The 15,330-nt window shown below is 42.5% G+C and overlaps 1 protein-coding gene across 2 annotated transcripts; it reads left to right on the top strand.

Moving 5' to 3' along the window:
* Positions 1-1,626: 1,626 nt before the first annotated feature.
* Positions 1,627-14,839, top strand: pip4p2 (phosphatidylinositol-4,5-bisphosphate 4-phosphatase 2). Of its 2 annotated transcripts, none has more exons than XM_041955541.1 (7): positions 1,627-1,857; positions 6,892-7,016; positions 7,709-7,815; positions 8,018-8,141; positions 9,341-9,393; positions 12,846-12,936; positions 13,408-14,839. In XM_041955541.1, exons 1-7 carry the CDS (start codon positions 1,752-1,754, stop codon positions 13,549-13,551), a joined length of 750 nt encoding a protein of 249 aa, XP_041811475.1. In that variant the 5' UTR covers positions 1,627-1,751; the 3' UTR covers positions 13,552-14,839. The 2 variants fall into 2 exon arrangements, with proteins under 2 accessions (XP_041811475.1, XP_041811473.1); XM_041955539.1 differs by having other exon boundaries at positions 6,868-7,016.
* The last annotated feature ends 491 nt before the right edge of the window (positions 14,840-15,330 follow it).

The raw sequence follows: 15,330 nt of genomic DNA, 5'->3' as shown, positions 1-15,330 counted from the left end.
TGCTCAGCCATTAAGGATACAGCAACTGTCACGCATGAGACACACCAGAACATAAAGAAAAACAGTACAATGACAACAGGCACAATCATGGTCATAACAAACACCCGCAAGACATATAAAAAGCAATAAACATCCGCCGATCTTATAATTATCTATGTAATATGTGAATTATATGTAACTTCTTTGACATTGTGGTTTCTGAGCTGCTATACAAATAAAGCTGTCAGAGTTTAAAGTCTGTTTTATCCACATTCACAAATAAAACCTTTGCCGCAGAGGGCTTTCCAATCTGTGCAACATATGGCTTTTTAGATCCTCGAGCTGGAAAGGAGCCTTAAACTATTCAACTGGGAAGAACAACAGAGGGAAAGACATGCAAAGTATGTTGTACACGCAGAGTAGACACAAGAAACAGCAGTAAAATTACAATATGGAGACACAGAGTGACAGAAAGAGCAGCTTTCTGAACTGATCTCAGCCAGTCAACAGTCCACTGTCAGGACCAACAGGGCATGAAACCGAAATCAACTTTACTTGTCCACGTGACCCAGGTGGGAACTGTTGACCTTACTCATCCCATATTTGTAGGGGATAGATTGTAAACTTGGTGTAAACTCACATAAAGCTTCACTTTTGATTGCAGTGACTGAGCTCTATGACATCTGCAGACACTATCTGTCATTCATTGGTGTCTCTGTCAGGACTTCCATCTTCACTTCTTCTTTGTTTTCAGGTTTTATTTATTTATTTATTTTAACCTTCAGTCTGGTCTTTCTTTTTATTTATTTATTTATTTGCAGTTTCGGTCATCAAAATGGTTTTAAAAAGGGCTTCAGGATTTCTGCTGTCCAATTATTCTTGCTGGATTTGCTTTGTATTTGAGCAGACAAAATGCTTCTGTAGACTAAATGTGTGGACTTCAGGCAGGACAGTAATTGCAGTATGTAAGTAATATAAATGTCCCTGTTTAAATGCTTTGTCTTTAGTGGTCCCAGTTCCTGATGAATCTGAGGGGTGTGAGGAGATAAAGGGGCTAGAAAAGCAGAAAAACATACCCCTGCTGCACATTTTTGAAAAATCCTATCTGCTTTCTTGTACATCATACTGTATGTGTTTACACTGTCATTCCTCTAGAATATTTATGCAGGGAGAAATACAACGCACAGATATATGCAGCCTCATCATAAGGTGTTTTAAGCCATACAGGTTGGAAATCACCGGTCTAAATACTGTAATACATTATGATCTAAATACTCATGGGCCGCACAGACCCGGACCTCAGTAATCCTACAGTGACATCTAGTGGTGAAAACTGGAAATCGCTGCTTTAGTGATTTACCACTGTGTCATTATATTTAATCTTCATCTTTGTGAAAGGGACGCACGACAATTTATGTTGTTATCTGTAAAAATACGGGATAAAATCCAAATAATCATCTCCATCAAAACATTTAATTACAGCTCTGAACACGTTTCTCAGACAAAAATTCCATCACAGTGTGCAGTGTGTGCGGTGTTCAGCTCCATATAAACGGATGCAGAGCGCTGCTTTCGCCCCGGGTCATGAGAGTGAGGGGCGGGGATCGCCGCGGAGCTCCTCCTCCTCCAGGCTGCCGTCACCGGGGCTGCTGGACCGGAGCGACTCGGCACCAACAACCAGCCGCCGGCTGCTGCTCCTCTGTGCTGAGGGAAGACTCGGTGCAGCCAGGAGCTCCCCCCCCCCAACGCCGTCACCTCTCACGGTTAACGACATGGCCTCCGACGGCATGGACGAGCGATCTCCGCTGCTGTCGGGCCCCAACTCCGAGAACGTGACCCCCACCGCTCCGCCGTACCTGCAGGATTCAAGTCCCCGAGGTAAACACACGACACGCAGAGCCCGCCGCTGCCTGCATGCTGAATCATTTTTGGGCGTATCGAGTTTGTGCATAAATAAAACTGCAGCGAGGCAATGCAAGGCAAGGCAAGGCAAGGCAAGGCAAGGCAAGGGCAGTGAATCGGGAGAAAAGGTGGAGCCTCCACTGTGAGAACTGGAGCAGTGGGTTAGAGAAGAGGGGCCTACAATAACAGCAAGCTCCTGTTTTTACTGCAGAAATGCTTACATCACGACCCGCTGGGGCCTGTGATGTTTTGGGTCCTCACCACAGAAAAAGCTACGAGTCGTGATGAGGCACTGCGATGTGGGGTTTCATGTTTGATTGACGACCGAGAAATGACCCACTGCAGATGGAGGCAGCCTTTTGTCCCAGCTGCAAATCGACAAAATGCCCAGATGTGGCCTTTTGTGGATGGAACCAAATCAATAGCGCGACGTGATTCAAAATGTCATAATTTTACCCAGAGCTGTCAGTTTTCTCGTTTGCATGACTGTCAACAACAAATGTCTGGCCTTGATCTCGCAAAGGCTGCTTCAGTCTGTTCTTTCATGCATTGCATCTTCAGTGCAGGACAGAACATGTGCATCTTACAGCCAGAAGACTGACAGGGTGTCCACAGTTTGCTCAGTAAACAGATGAATGTAGGTTAGAGCACCACAATGCATGTAGGGGCTGAATGACCCAGCTCATAAATCCTCTGTCGACTCCTCAGGAAGCTGCTGTCAGCACTGGCCTTTGCACTGAATGCAGTCTGATTAAATTCTGAATGTCTGAAACAGAAGATCAGATTAGGTGTGCACGGTCACTTTCTGCTTTAGTGGAGAAAAGTTCCCTCTTTCTACAAAAGCATCCAGATCAGACTCTCATATCAAAGCATAATGCTTTGTTTTCTGTTTTATCTCAGCAACACGATGGATTGCTAACACCTGATGTGAATTTAGCTTCAGACACTGTGGCCAGAGTCTCCTCTGATCGCACCTGTTTGTTGTAACATTTCTTTGCCTCGGCACAAATGAATGGATTCATTGACCGCCTAAGACTCTTTTCCGAGCATTTCAGGACAAACGGCTAATATCGAGGGAGCAGTGCTGTGAATCCGTCTAATCTTGCAGAATTCATATTTCCCCACCGGATTATTCATGAAGACTTAAACTCTGGACTGTAATAATCTGTAAACTGACAGGCTGTTTGGATGTTACTGCACCGACTGACTGAAGGCCGAAATGAATGTCAGAATATTTCATGGCCCAGTTTCTCCTCCCTCCCAGTCTGGATTATGGCTAATTCTGGTTTCTCTGGGTGTGCTGGTACAATCCTCAAGCAGCCAATTTGTAAGAGGGATTGATTTGAGTCCAAGATGCCGAAACTGACGTGTTTTCCTAAAACACAATGAGGGTGATGGTGCTCTGACTATTAATCAGCTGTGATTAGAACTGATTTTATTTCCACAGTCAGTTGTTTTCCAGCTGTAGCAGGTAGAGATTCACTGTTAGCAGGATTTTTCTCCAGCCTTCACAGCGTGGTGGTGGTGAGGGGTGGAGACCAGTGACCTTGTCTGCATCTGAACGCTCAGATCGCTCGCCGTGCATCATTTTGTTGCCACTCGCTTGATGTTTTTGCGCCCGAGCTGCTGAACAAATTGACTGTAACAAAAGCCAGCGACAATGTTTCAGTCTTGATGGGGATGCATTTAATTTTCAGCTTCATTTCCATTCAGAGACAGAGCTTTAGTGGCAGAAGAAGCTGTTATAATACCCTTTTTATTCGTAAATGTTCAAACCAGAGATGGCAGCAAAGTATTTGGGCAACGTCATCGGAAGGTGGAGTCGTTTTTTGACATTTATCTCTGTCATGACTACATTCAGCAGCAGCACACGTGGCTGAAAGCCGCGTTGCTGCTGACTCTGCTGTGGAAGTGGTTCGACAGCCTTCAGAGAACAAGAGCAGAGGCATCACATCACACACGTACAGTATGCTGTCACCTAGTAACTGAACTGACCACTGGACGTGATGCGCCAGGTGACAATTGGTCCATCATCACAGCATCGTATGTTCCTAGCACGGCGATTAATCTGATCATAAACAAGGTTCAATTTAGGCTAAATCATCTAATATCCTTATCACATTATTCCAAGGCCATATCATTCACTCCTACACTGGACACCAAATGTGTATTAATCCGCAGCTGAAAGTAGTCCCCAACAAATCCACTGTTTGCTCCTGTTTTAGTAACATTTGTTTGAAACTACAGTGCCCAGCTGTTCTGGGAAGTTTGTTTTTTTAAATCTGATTTTATATGTGTGGCCTGTTTTTAAAAATGTACATATTTAGCTTGAGCTGATGGGCTACAGGTAGAAATGACTGAGATGGACTGATTCATTGCTGGCTTTGACAATAAGAAAAAACAGAATAACACCAGCAGCCTCATCCTTTAACCTTCAAGAGATTTTTATTTCAGGAAGGAAGTCTCACAGTCATCCAGCCAGCGATGGCACCGGCTAGGCAGTACGTGATGGTGGCTGTACTGTGTGCTGTGGTTGTAGTAGGGCGTCTTCTCGTGTTACCCCTGGCTCCGAGGACAGTGACAGTGAAAACCTATAGCTGCCATATTGAGTTTCAGATGTGCATTCGGGCAGTTCAGTGCACACAGCAGAGAGAGGAGCGAGTACAAACAGGCCTCTGCTGAGATTCAACAGCGACAGAGCAGCCTGTGGTTGAAGTGAAGGGTTCTTCTTTAAATGTCATATAGGGATTTATGGCTTAAGAAGAGACACTGTAACATTTTAGATTAACACAACTCAGTATTGTGTGTAATAGACACCACCGAGTTTTCAGCCTTTGGCATGCTTTGGCGGTATTTGGAGCCACCTTTGCCCAGTCGTAGACAGGGTTTCCCATCTGTCCCTGTGGTGTCGACTGGTTGGGCGTCCCTGAATCTCAGAGCCAAGCCTGTTCACCTATTGACTCGTTCTGTCATCCCGTTTAGGGTGAGGCCAGAAGGAAATTGGTCATTTGTCAGATTAGATGCCTCCTTTGTGTTCGGTCAGTAGACTGAGGTCAAGCTCAACAAGCACTTCATCCCAAGAGACTGTGATATACTGTGTCGGCCATTTGTGTGTGGCTATAGAAATGATTATTGGTTAGCCTGTTGATCATTTTCTCAATTAATCGATTAATTGTATGGTCTGTAAGATGTCACAATTTCCGTAAGGCCCGGCCTGACGTCTTTGACTTGCTTGTTTTGCTGAAAAACAGCAAAAAGAGAAAAGCAGCAGCTCTTCACATCTGAGCAGCTTGAATTTGTGATTTTTTTGGGTATTTTTGCGTGATTACAGATGCAGATGAATTTTCTGTTTTCTGTCTAACTTTGTCCCATCACTGCCTGTGCACTAAATCTGTACTTACCTTATGTATATGAAGAATATAGGTAGTTAGTGTGACTGCACACACACACACACACACACACACACACACACACACACACACACACACACACACACACACTATCTAAATTAAATTGCATGAACAGAAGTATTATATTTGATGGTGTTTTGCATATTTTCTGTATACAAAAGCTGTAGAAAAGACTCAGGGACAAAGTACAATAACAAACGGCTGAATTAATTCAATGTTGAAGGTTAAATTAATTGGTTCAGTGGAGGTTTCAGGTCATTGCTATAGTATCACGCACATTGTAAAGTATGCAGGAATACGGCAGTAGTAGTAAAGGCTGTGGCTGGTGCAAATCTATGGATTAAACGTATTAAAACCCTGAGAAACACATGGAATGTAGACTAATTACCCAAGGTTAATGTGGGATTAAACAGTGCAGAGTTCATTTGAACTGTAGTTAGTTCACAGTAGTTCTTTCAGTCATTAAGAGAAAATATTTAAGTCTGTAATACCAGCCTTTTGACCATGTTTTTTGTTGACTGTAAAACACTAATCACTGGTGTTTCATTGTTTCTCAATCAAAATACTGTAGTGAGGCGCTTATTAGCCTCATTAGCAGAGAATGATGCACCAGCTGAACAGCCTAAAAACACCTGCATCTGTACATGTTTCTTGAAGTCACAAACAGCTGGATACCAAAAGGTATGAAGCGTTTACTCTGCCCAAATGCAGCTCAGATGTTCCATTATGACATATTGATCCATCCTCAAAATGCCAATCAGATGCTGGCTTGTATGTTGCATGTTAGCTTTGTCAGCAGCTTGGCAGCGGGTGGATTTTACACCATCGCTGTGGTATCTAAAAGGGCCCATTGTTTCTTTCTTAAACATGCAGAGTGCTCGGCCCCTGACAAAGAGAGAAGAGTCACATGTTGAGCAATCAGAGCCGTACACGGGCTGTCATGGGTTTGCAGACTGGATGTGCACTGCCTCGGACCTTCCACACAAGCAGTCATTGAATAACATTTGGGTCTTATATGCTTTTTTGAGAAAATTAGTTTAAAATTATTCTTACTGGTCATGTTAGACAACAGCTCCGTCTACAGCTCTAAGCTGTTTTGGGAAGTGTCAGATGTTTGTTCTTGTATTGCATGTAATAGTTAATTATAAAATTAGGGATGCAACTAATGATTGTTTTTATTATGTGCTAATTATAATTTTTTTTTCTCAGTTACCTGATGAATTGCTACATTTCTAAAATGTCAGAAACAACAGTGATGTCAAACAAAACAGCAATAGATTACAGTAAAACCATCTCGAGCAAACAGCATTAGTTCTACTTCCTGGTTTTCCTGACGGCTCTTAGAATAATTAGCAGCTTTTTACTTTCCGAATGTAAATGAGGCATTCAGACACTCTCAGACATTAAATATAGTTCTGGTGAAGCAACCCTCCATACTGTGATAATATCTGTTGACAAAACAGCTCTTCCTCTCTCACTGGACACAAAAATCCAGGTTAGTTCACGATGTTTCATGGATGCATGCGATTAACAGCTGGCCGTGTGTGTTGTGTGCTTTGCCCTCCTCTTCTCAAAGCCGAACTACCTCCTCCTTACACAGCCATCGCCAGCCCCGACGCCGGCGGTGTGCCTGTCATCAACTGCCGAGTATGCCAGTCGCTCATCAACCTGGACGGAAAGCTGCATCAGCACGTGGTCAAGTGCACCGTCTGCAACGAAGCCACGGTAAGTGGAGGCTGGGATCGTCAGTGTCGACATCGCAGGGACGTTTAAGTTTGTGTTTTATTTGAGCTGCTCATCGCCGCTCTGCTCTCCTCTTTTTCACAATCGCACTTTTACACGACAGTCACATACAGCTGTGGCTGAGCGCCTTCTTCTCTGCTACTGAGCAGCATCATTTAGTGCGACAAATCATGCAGTTTGTCAGCTATCAAGAGAGAAACTATCTAGCTAGCTTTAGGGCACTACCAGATGTTGATGTAGAGACCTCTCAGTCAGTCCAGTGATAAGCGCTCCGTATGACTTGAATGTGTCGCCTGTGTCTCAGCCTGAGTAACTTAGAGCTTTGATGAAGCTGCCAGCGGAGGCAGCAGGGAGAATGAATGGCTGTCATCACAAACAGTCAGGTGGGAAATGCCACTTCTCACTGGCTGATATTTGTGGTGTCAACATAGCTACGATGATATTCTGTCACCGTGGGTCCAAAGCAGTGCCCAGTTGATGGCGTTTTTCCTTCGGCTGCTGCGTCTCAGGTTCTCCTGACATAAATCTGAAGCTGGAGCGTTACACATCAGGCATCCCATGATGAACTCCTCTGCATAAATCAAACATTTATCTTTGTAAACGCCTCTTTATTGGCTTTGTTTTTGTATAACACACAGTTTCCAGTCAGCTGATTTTGATGTGTTGCCTTCCAGCCTATCAAGAACCCCCCTACAGGGAAGAAATATGTGAGGTGTCCCTGCAACTGCCTGCTCATCTGTAAAGACACGTCCAGGAGGATAGGATGTCCTCGACCCAACTGGTAGGTGGCAGCCCGTCAAGTTCACCCTCTCCCATTCCATTTCTTCACATTTGAGGCTCTGACAACATGTTGGCACAGAGAAAACAACTTTTATAAGACGAGTCAAGCCCCTTTTATAGTTTTATGTCTTAAAAAGCTTTTATAATCCTGTCTCCGTTAGGTTGTAATCATGAGCTCGTCCTTCTCTTTGTTCCTCCGACAGCAGACGCATCATCAACCTGAGCCCGGTGATGGTGATCCCAGAGGAGCAGCCCGCCCAGCCGGCACTGCCCATCCAGCCTGAGGGGATGAGGGTGGTCTGCGGACACTGTGGCAACACCTTCCTAGTACGTAAACCCGCCAGGACACCTGAGTTAATCAATCACAGAGTGGCTCGTGCAGAATTTTGTTGCTGTGCTGTTGTTGGTACGTGCATATTGTTCTGGGTGGCAGAGCTTGTTGTCCTGTAGATCCAGATAACCTTTATTCAAGTTATTGGCATACACATTCTTTTCTTTCCATCTTTTATCTTTATCCTGCATCCAGTTGCAGTTACTGACAGAATATATAATGTTTTTCAAGCAGCTTTCATGCATGTTTCCTTTCCTCACTGGACTCATTAAAAATCCTGTTTAATAGCAGTGTGGTTGCAGCCTTTGCAGATTATTCCCATCTTAAATTAAATGGTCCTCTTACACCCAGTGTTGAGGATACTATCAGTATTTCTGACATGCAGCACTTTCATGGAGCTTTGAATACCTTATATTTATCATATTACATATTAATTAAAGTACCATCAGGTGTTTCACTGAAGGAAGAAGGCGCAGAACCTGAGGTACTGAGTCAATATGGCACCGACTCACATGTCAAAATCAGCGGTATTGTCCTCTTAACGTGTGCACGTTGTTGCTTGCGGCGTCTGTAGGGCAGTGAGGACGCCAGGTCATCCCAGCCAATGTCTGGCCTCCCCAGCGATGGCTCTCCCCCAGCACAACAGCAGGTTGAGAAAGCTGGTCAATACTGGTGGACATATTAACAACAGCCTAACCCGCTCCACTTCAATCTGAGGCCTTATTTACACTGGTGATGATATGACTTTGTACACATCTGGCGTTGAAGAGAGCTTCAGGTGAAGGGAGGTGAATTAGATTATTAAGTATATAAAATTGCTTTAAATTGAAATGGTAGCTGTTCCTGAATCTGTTTAATTTTTCATTCCCCCTCTGAAGCCAGATGTCAAAAGTCACATTTTAAACTTGTGTCAATGGGACCTTAAATTATGCTGATCTGGGATGGGATCCACTTTTTCATAACACTGCTTTTTTAACACCAGAATCCGACTAATAAACTAGAGGAATAATTTTAGATGCTACTTTAGCCAACCTTTAGAAGAAATGATAAATAGATGAAGAAGTTGCAGACCGTCGTCACTGATCATGTCCAATCATTCCCAGTAGGTCTCATGTTGATTGTTTTAAAGGCACAGTTGCATTACAGTGAGCTGTCACAGTGAGTTAACAGTGCTTCTCCTTCTGTTTCCTCACAGTGGATGGAGCTTCGGTTTAACACGCTAGCCAAGTGTCCCCACTGCAAAAAAATGTGAGTCCATCAAACCTGCATTTAACTCAAAGTGAAACACACATTTTACCGTCACACGTGATGTTCCTTTTTATCTGCACTTGATTTTCTGAAGCTGTGGGATTTTATTTTCAGCATTTAGACGGACAGAAATGTGTCAAAACATTTCATCAAAGGGATTTTAATCACCACGCTTTCATACAGATGCCGAGAACAAATTTTTTTTATGCCGTTATCAGAAGGTCAGGAGTTAATCATTTCATTATCTTGAGAAAACAAGATAATAAACCTGTTATCACAAGAAAACAGAAGGTCTTATTATTACTTATTAATAATTAGGGCTGTTAAGTGATCAAAAATAAGTTAATTAATTACACACTTTGTGATTAGTTAATTTAATTAATCACACATATGATCTATCATCGGTAGATTTACTCAGTCTGTTGAAGTCGAGCTTGATGAGAGTGTTGCTCTCAGTAGCATCGGCGCTGAGCTCAGTCTGACCTCTGAGCTCGCTGCTACAACCTCGACTCCAAAAACACTGAGACGCTGTGTGAAATGTAATAAAAACAGAATGCAATCATTTGTTCCTGAGCCCATGCAGTAACATCCTTTATCCAATAATGTGTTCACAAAGTGAACCAAAACCAAAATACCCAATCATGATACTATCACCTGTTACCAATCAACCTGTTTATCTGTGGAATGTTCCAAACAGGTGTTTTTGGAGCGTTCCACAACTTTCCCAGTCTTTTGTTGCACCTGTCTCGACTTGTTTGAAACGTGTTGCTGCATCAAATTAAGAATAAGCAGATATCTACAAAAATCAATGAAGTTGATGAGGAAAAACATTAAATATATTGTCTTGTCTCTACCCATTATTGCACCTATTATATTTGTTCAATTATTTCTGTTATTATTTATATGAAACAGGCAAAAGTATCTCAAGATAATGAAATAATTAACTACTGTTTCACTTCCCGGATGTGTTTTTTTTTCTTGCTGTTGCCGACTGCCATTTGTTTTCATTTCATTTCTGCATGAAATGAATGTTCTCTCGCAGTTTCTTGAAGCTTGCTTTAGTCTATAATCATCCTCTGGAACATCAAATCTGTGTTGATTTTTGTCACAGTTACATTATTGTTGCCTGTTTTTAGACAATTTTTCCCATAGTGTTAATGTAACTTTAATGTTCCCTGTGACGTCAAGAATCTGCAGCTTCATTTTCATGCTGAACAGAAATAAATGGAAACCAGTGGCTGTCAAAAGAAATCAGATTTTCTCACAGTTTGTGAAACATTAATTATGATGTGAAGCTTAAATGATTTGCAGAAAATGGGCTTAAACATGCAGAATGACAGCAGAATGACTAAAGGCCTGAACACACTGCAGCCTTGCTGGAGCTACTAGGTGGCTCAATACTCATGTGATGTCACTGCAGCTTTCTGAAAGGACTTGTTGCAGCAGAACTTTGCACCACAGAGTGTTGAATCTTATAAGAGCCAGTAAATTAAGGTAAACTTGCCCCAGGATATCCAGCTTTAAAGCCAGGATCTTAAACTTACTGGAGCCTTCACTCACCTCGACACGCTGTACATTAGAGGAAGCAGCATGTTTTAAAACACTGACTCCTTGTAGGAAAAAAATCATCGACTTCCCACTTCTGCATTGGCATCCACTCTCAGCCACGTACAGTAGGTTTGTGGTTTGGTTTCGCACAGCTTATTAACGATGGAAATACTTTCGGCTTCCTGGCTCTCGCTGCCAGTGAGGTTTTCAATGGATAAGTTCATCGTAGTCAGACGCCGAGCTTTAGAGGTCTGGACTTAAGAAGGAGGGGGGGGTTGGGGGTAATGGAGGCTAATCTAGACGTGTGATAGGAATTAGAGCCTGGCCTGGGTACATGTAATGGTAATGGGGTGGGAAGGTTAAGGGGTGAGAGGTGGTGGAAGGCAACAATACTCAATGTAATACTCAAACACTCTCTTACAGGTAAATCCTGCATTCAAAATCTTAATCTTATTTAAGTAAAAGTACATAAGCATTAGCATCAAACTTTATTTAAAGTACCAAAAGTAAAAGTACTCATTATGGAGAATGGCCCATTTCAGAATAGTATATATCCTATTATTGGATCATAATGATTGATGCATTCATGTGGAGCTCATTTTCATGACTTTAAGTTCTGCTGGGTATCAAATGAATTCCACCCCGGGGATCATCTTATCTTATCCATAATATTGCATCATAAGTTATTTGTTGATTATATTTTTTAATAATCTGAATCTGCAAAGTAACACCACTTGCATAAATGTACTTAGTTACTTCCCACTGAGTAGTAATTATTTGTGTCATGCACATACAAGTTCCCGGCGCGACGTGAGCTTCCACACAAGATGCACTGCAATGTTGAAACATTTAAGAACAGACAACATTAAAAGTAAAACATTGCTGTCCAATTAAAGAGCTTTGTTTCTCTGAGAACCATAAGCAGTCGTCAGAGACGGAGAGGATTTTACTTCATTGTGGAATTCTTAAATCTTCATGTAATGATCATAAAACACACACAGACTTTGGATTCTGTCTCACCTAAGTTAGGTAACAAATAAAGCCTGTAGTCTTGTGAGAGAGCCATAAACCATTAAAAATGTAATGGAAGTCTTGTTCCAGAAGTGGCAGTTGAGGCGACATCAACTGCCAGTTGAGTCATGTGATGGTTTTACCTCGGTGCTTATAAGGAAATGATACCTTTACAGAGTAAAACTCCCCCAGTTACACATGTAAAGTGGTGCAGTGTTCCCAGTCAGACTAACGTCCTCTGGCAGCTCAAACCTTTAAAAACATCACTTGAGGAGGAGATCTGCTCCACAGGTCAAATGATGACATAGTCAGGTGGTACAAATGCAAACAGTGAGGAGGAAGAGGAGACATGAATACAGGAGGAGATTGGTCAAATCAGGTGATCGAGCCGCCCTAAGCCATCTGAACAGCAGCCGTCCCTGAAGAATGCTTGAGTCGGGTCACATGAGAGGCATGTGAGAGCAGGGAGCGGGAGGAGAGTAAAGTCATAGTGGAGCATAAAAACGGATGCCAGGCTGGTGCTGCGGGGCAGCTGACGTGTGCGTGAGTTTGTCAGAGTCTGAAGCTGTTGCGCATCATGTGACTGGCCTCCGGCGCTTTCGTGTGCAACTTGAAAAGAGGAAGAGAGAGGTTTTTTGTTTTGTTTTGTTTTGGCTGGCAGGATTGTCGTGGGGCTGCAGGGAAAAGAAGGGTGGGACAAAGAAAGCATGAGGCACATTATCATGCAAACCATTCAGGTTTAAACTCTCCACAAAGATAATGCTTACAAACACACAGATACGACAAATAAAACATAAAGACATGTAAGATGTATGCTGAATGTTTATATGTCTTCGTCTAACAGTGTCTCTTTGCCTTTGTTTTGTTTTTTTGCTCTTCTTGTCTTTCTGCAGATCCTCTGTTGGCAGTGCGCTCCCTAGGAGGCGCTGTTGTGCTTATATAACTATAGGAATGATCTGCATTTTCATTGGAGTGGGTTTAACAGTAAGTACGGCCTTTAGCTTGTTCATGTTGTTTGCACTTTTAGAAAGAGTTACAAATGAAAGTATTTAGAGGGAAATATCAGTGATGCTCAATAAAAGTCGGGGATCAGCGTCATCACAGTTCATCCTGACGAGAACATGAACATGTGAACCAGATTTCAGGACAGTCCCATGCAGTAGTTGCTGGAGCGACTGGACTGTTCAATAATGTACAAACAGCCACATATGCAGTTTTTCCACAGTATTTTAGAGACACATCAGCCTTGAGACATTACGATCATGATCACTTCATGGGATTATAGTCCTTAATTTTTCATTTAAGGTTGCTGAGCTTGTTGCAGTTTTCATTTTCCTCCCCCTGTTCTGACTGATGACTTTGAATATGCTCACTCTGTGCAAGATAAAGCTTTATGAACGTATGAAAATCTTCGTCGTTGGTGTTGACTCCTCTTCCTCTCCTCTGTATTAACAGGTTGGCACTCGGGGCTTCGCCAGCCGCTACAACGCTACCTACGTGTCCTGGGCGTTCGCCTACCTGTTGGGCCTCATCTGTCTGATACGAGCCTGCTACTGGGGTGCCATCAAAGTCAGCTACCCAGAGAACAGCTTCGCCTAGAGCGGGCTCAGCACGGCCCCGCACGGCACGGCACGGCACGGCCGGCAGAACAACCCATGCGTTTAGTTCTTTTCATCTTGTTCAGATTTCAGACCGGTCACGTTCAGCGGAGCGTCTGGACAGGAGTGCGCTGAAGAGGTGTGTGTGTGTGTGTGTGTGTGTTTTGAAGAGGCGTGTGCTGGAGATGTTGCGTTTGTGTTCTGAGATGTTTCAGAGAGTTTCGACCGGCTGAACAAACCTAATGTACATCCATCACTCCTCCTACACATCCACAAGGACTCAAATCCTGCCCAGGTTTTTGCCAAAATCCAGAATCAAGAACTCAAAAAAGCTGATTTTTCTTGATGAATGCCAAAATTAGCTGATTAAAAATGATAGTTTAGCAAACTGGCTGGATTTGGTCTTTCTGGACCAGTTTTTTTCTTCTTTTCTCTGTTTTTCAGCAGCCTGACTGATACCCACTTGATTTCTTTTGTTACTGACCAGACCAAAATGAGACGACCTCCTAAGAACAGTTTGCCCATTGCACTACGATTATATGCAATTGTATGTGTTGTTTTGCTGCTAGTTTAACTCCAGCTACAGGAAGCTGCATATCCATACTGTCTTGTAACGTTTACCTTGCCTGTGTACACTGACATAGTATTGCTATATGATTTTAACTCTCTAAATGATCGATTTTTAAAAGAAATCCTCCTTAAATACCCATGTGTGCCAACTTTGCTGCCCAGTATTAGTCAAGAAGAGCATCAGGAGCTTGTTTTTCTTTTGTTTTTTATCAGTGATATTTTTTGTGCCATGCAGCTTTTAACTCACTACAGCAATAACCCTCTGACCGGAGTTATTTTGAAGCCTCCCCGCTGCGTTTCGTCCACTCTCTGGTGGAAAATGAAAACACACGTTTGCATGTTCACTTGTTTATGTTCTGTCACTGAAGTGGTGTTTTTTTCTGTTTCGGAGAGGTGGCTAAAGCTTACGATGCTCCTGTCTTTGCTCCTTCTGCCTGTGAGTTAGAATGTAAACCCTCCTCCTCCTCCTCTTCCTCCCCTCTGCTTCTATCGACCGCTCTCCGACCTCCAGTGAACTCTGTGCTAGCTAGCATTGCTATAGGCTAACTCCTGTCTCTTGACCTTGACCAGTGGGTACAGTTCAAACTTCAAACCTTGTTTTGAATGTGATGATGATGTTATTGATGAAGATGGTGATGAAGCAGAAAATAATGTAAAAAAAAAAAGAAAAAAAACAGCTTTGTACATAGTCCAGATTCAGTACTTGGAACACTGTAGTGAGAGGTGGAAGGAGAGGGTGGCTTGTGGGTCTTTTTAAAAATGATAATTTATCAATAAAATGAAAAAACTGCCCGGATTCTTCTGTTTGCTTGTCGGCTGTGATGTTTCAGACTCGTTTAATTTACAAACAAGATGACATTCATGGAGCTGCACATGAGCCTTCATTCATATTTAAACATTATGCTCCTGATCCTGGTACTGTGCTTAAGAACATTTTATATATATATATTTTTTTTTTGCATCTTCTTCTATATCTTTCACAGTGGAATGTTGTACTTTTTACTCCACTACATTTATTTAACAGCTATAGATAATGTTACTGTTATGATGTTAAAAGGCTGCTTACACATTAATAACGCGTTGTTAATAATAATTCAATAATACAAATTATATGATAGTATAACATTTTGAAAGGAGACAATTTTCCTAATGAATCCTTCTACTTTTGATACTGTAAGCTTCCATACATTTTGCTGATGGCACTTCATTT

The sequence above is a fragment of the Chelmon rostratus genome, chromosome 16 (assembly GCF_017976325.1).
Source record: "Chelmon rostratus isolate fCheRos1 chromosome 16, fCheRos1.pri, whole genome shotgun sequence".
NCBI lineage: Eukaryota > Metazoa > Chordata > Actinopteri > Chaetodontiformes > Chaetodontidae > Chelmon > Chelmon rostratus.
Note: the sequence above shows the minus strand (reverse complement) of the source record. Positions and strands in the feature narration are given on the sequence as shown.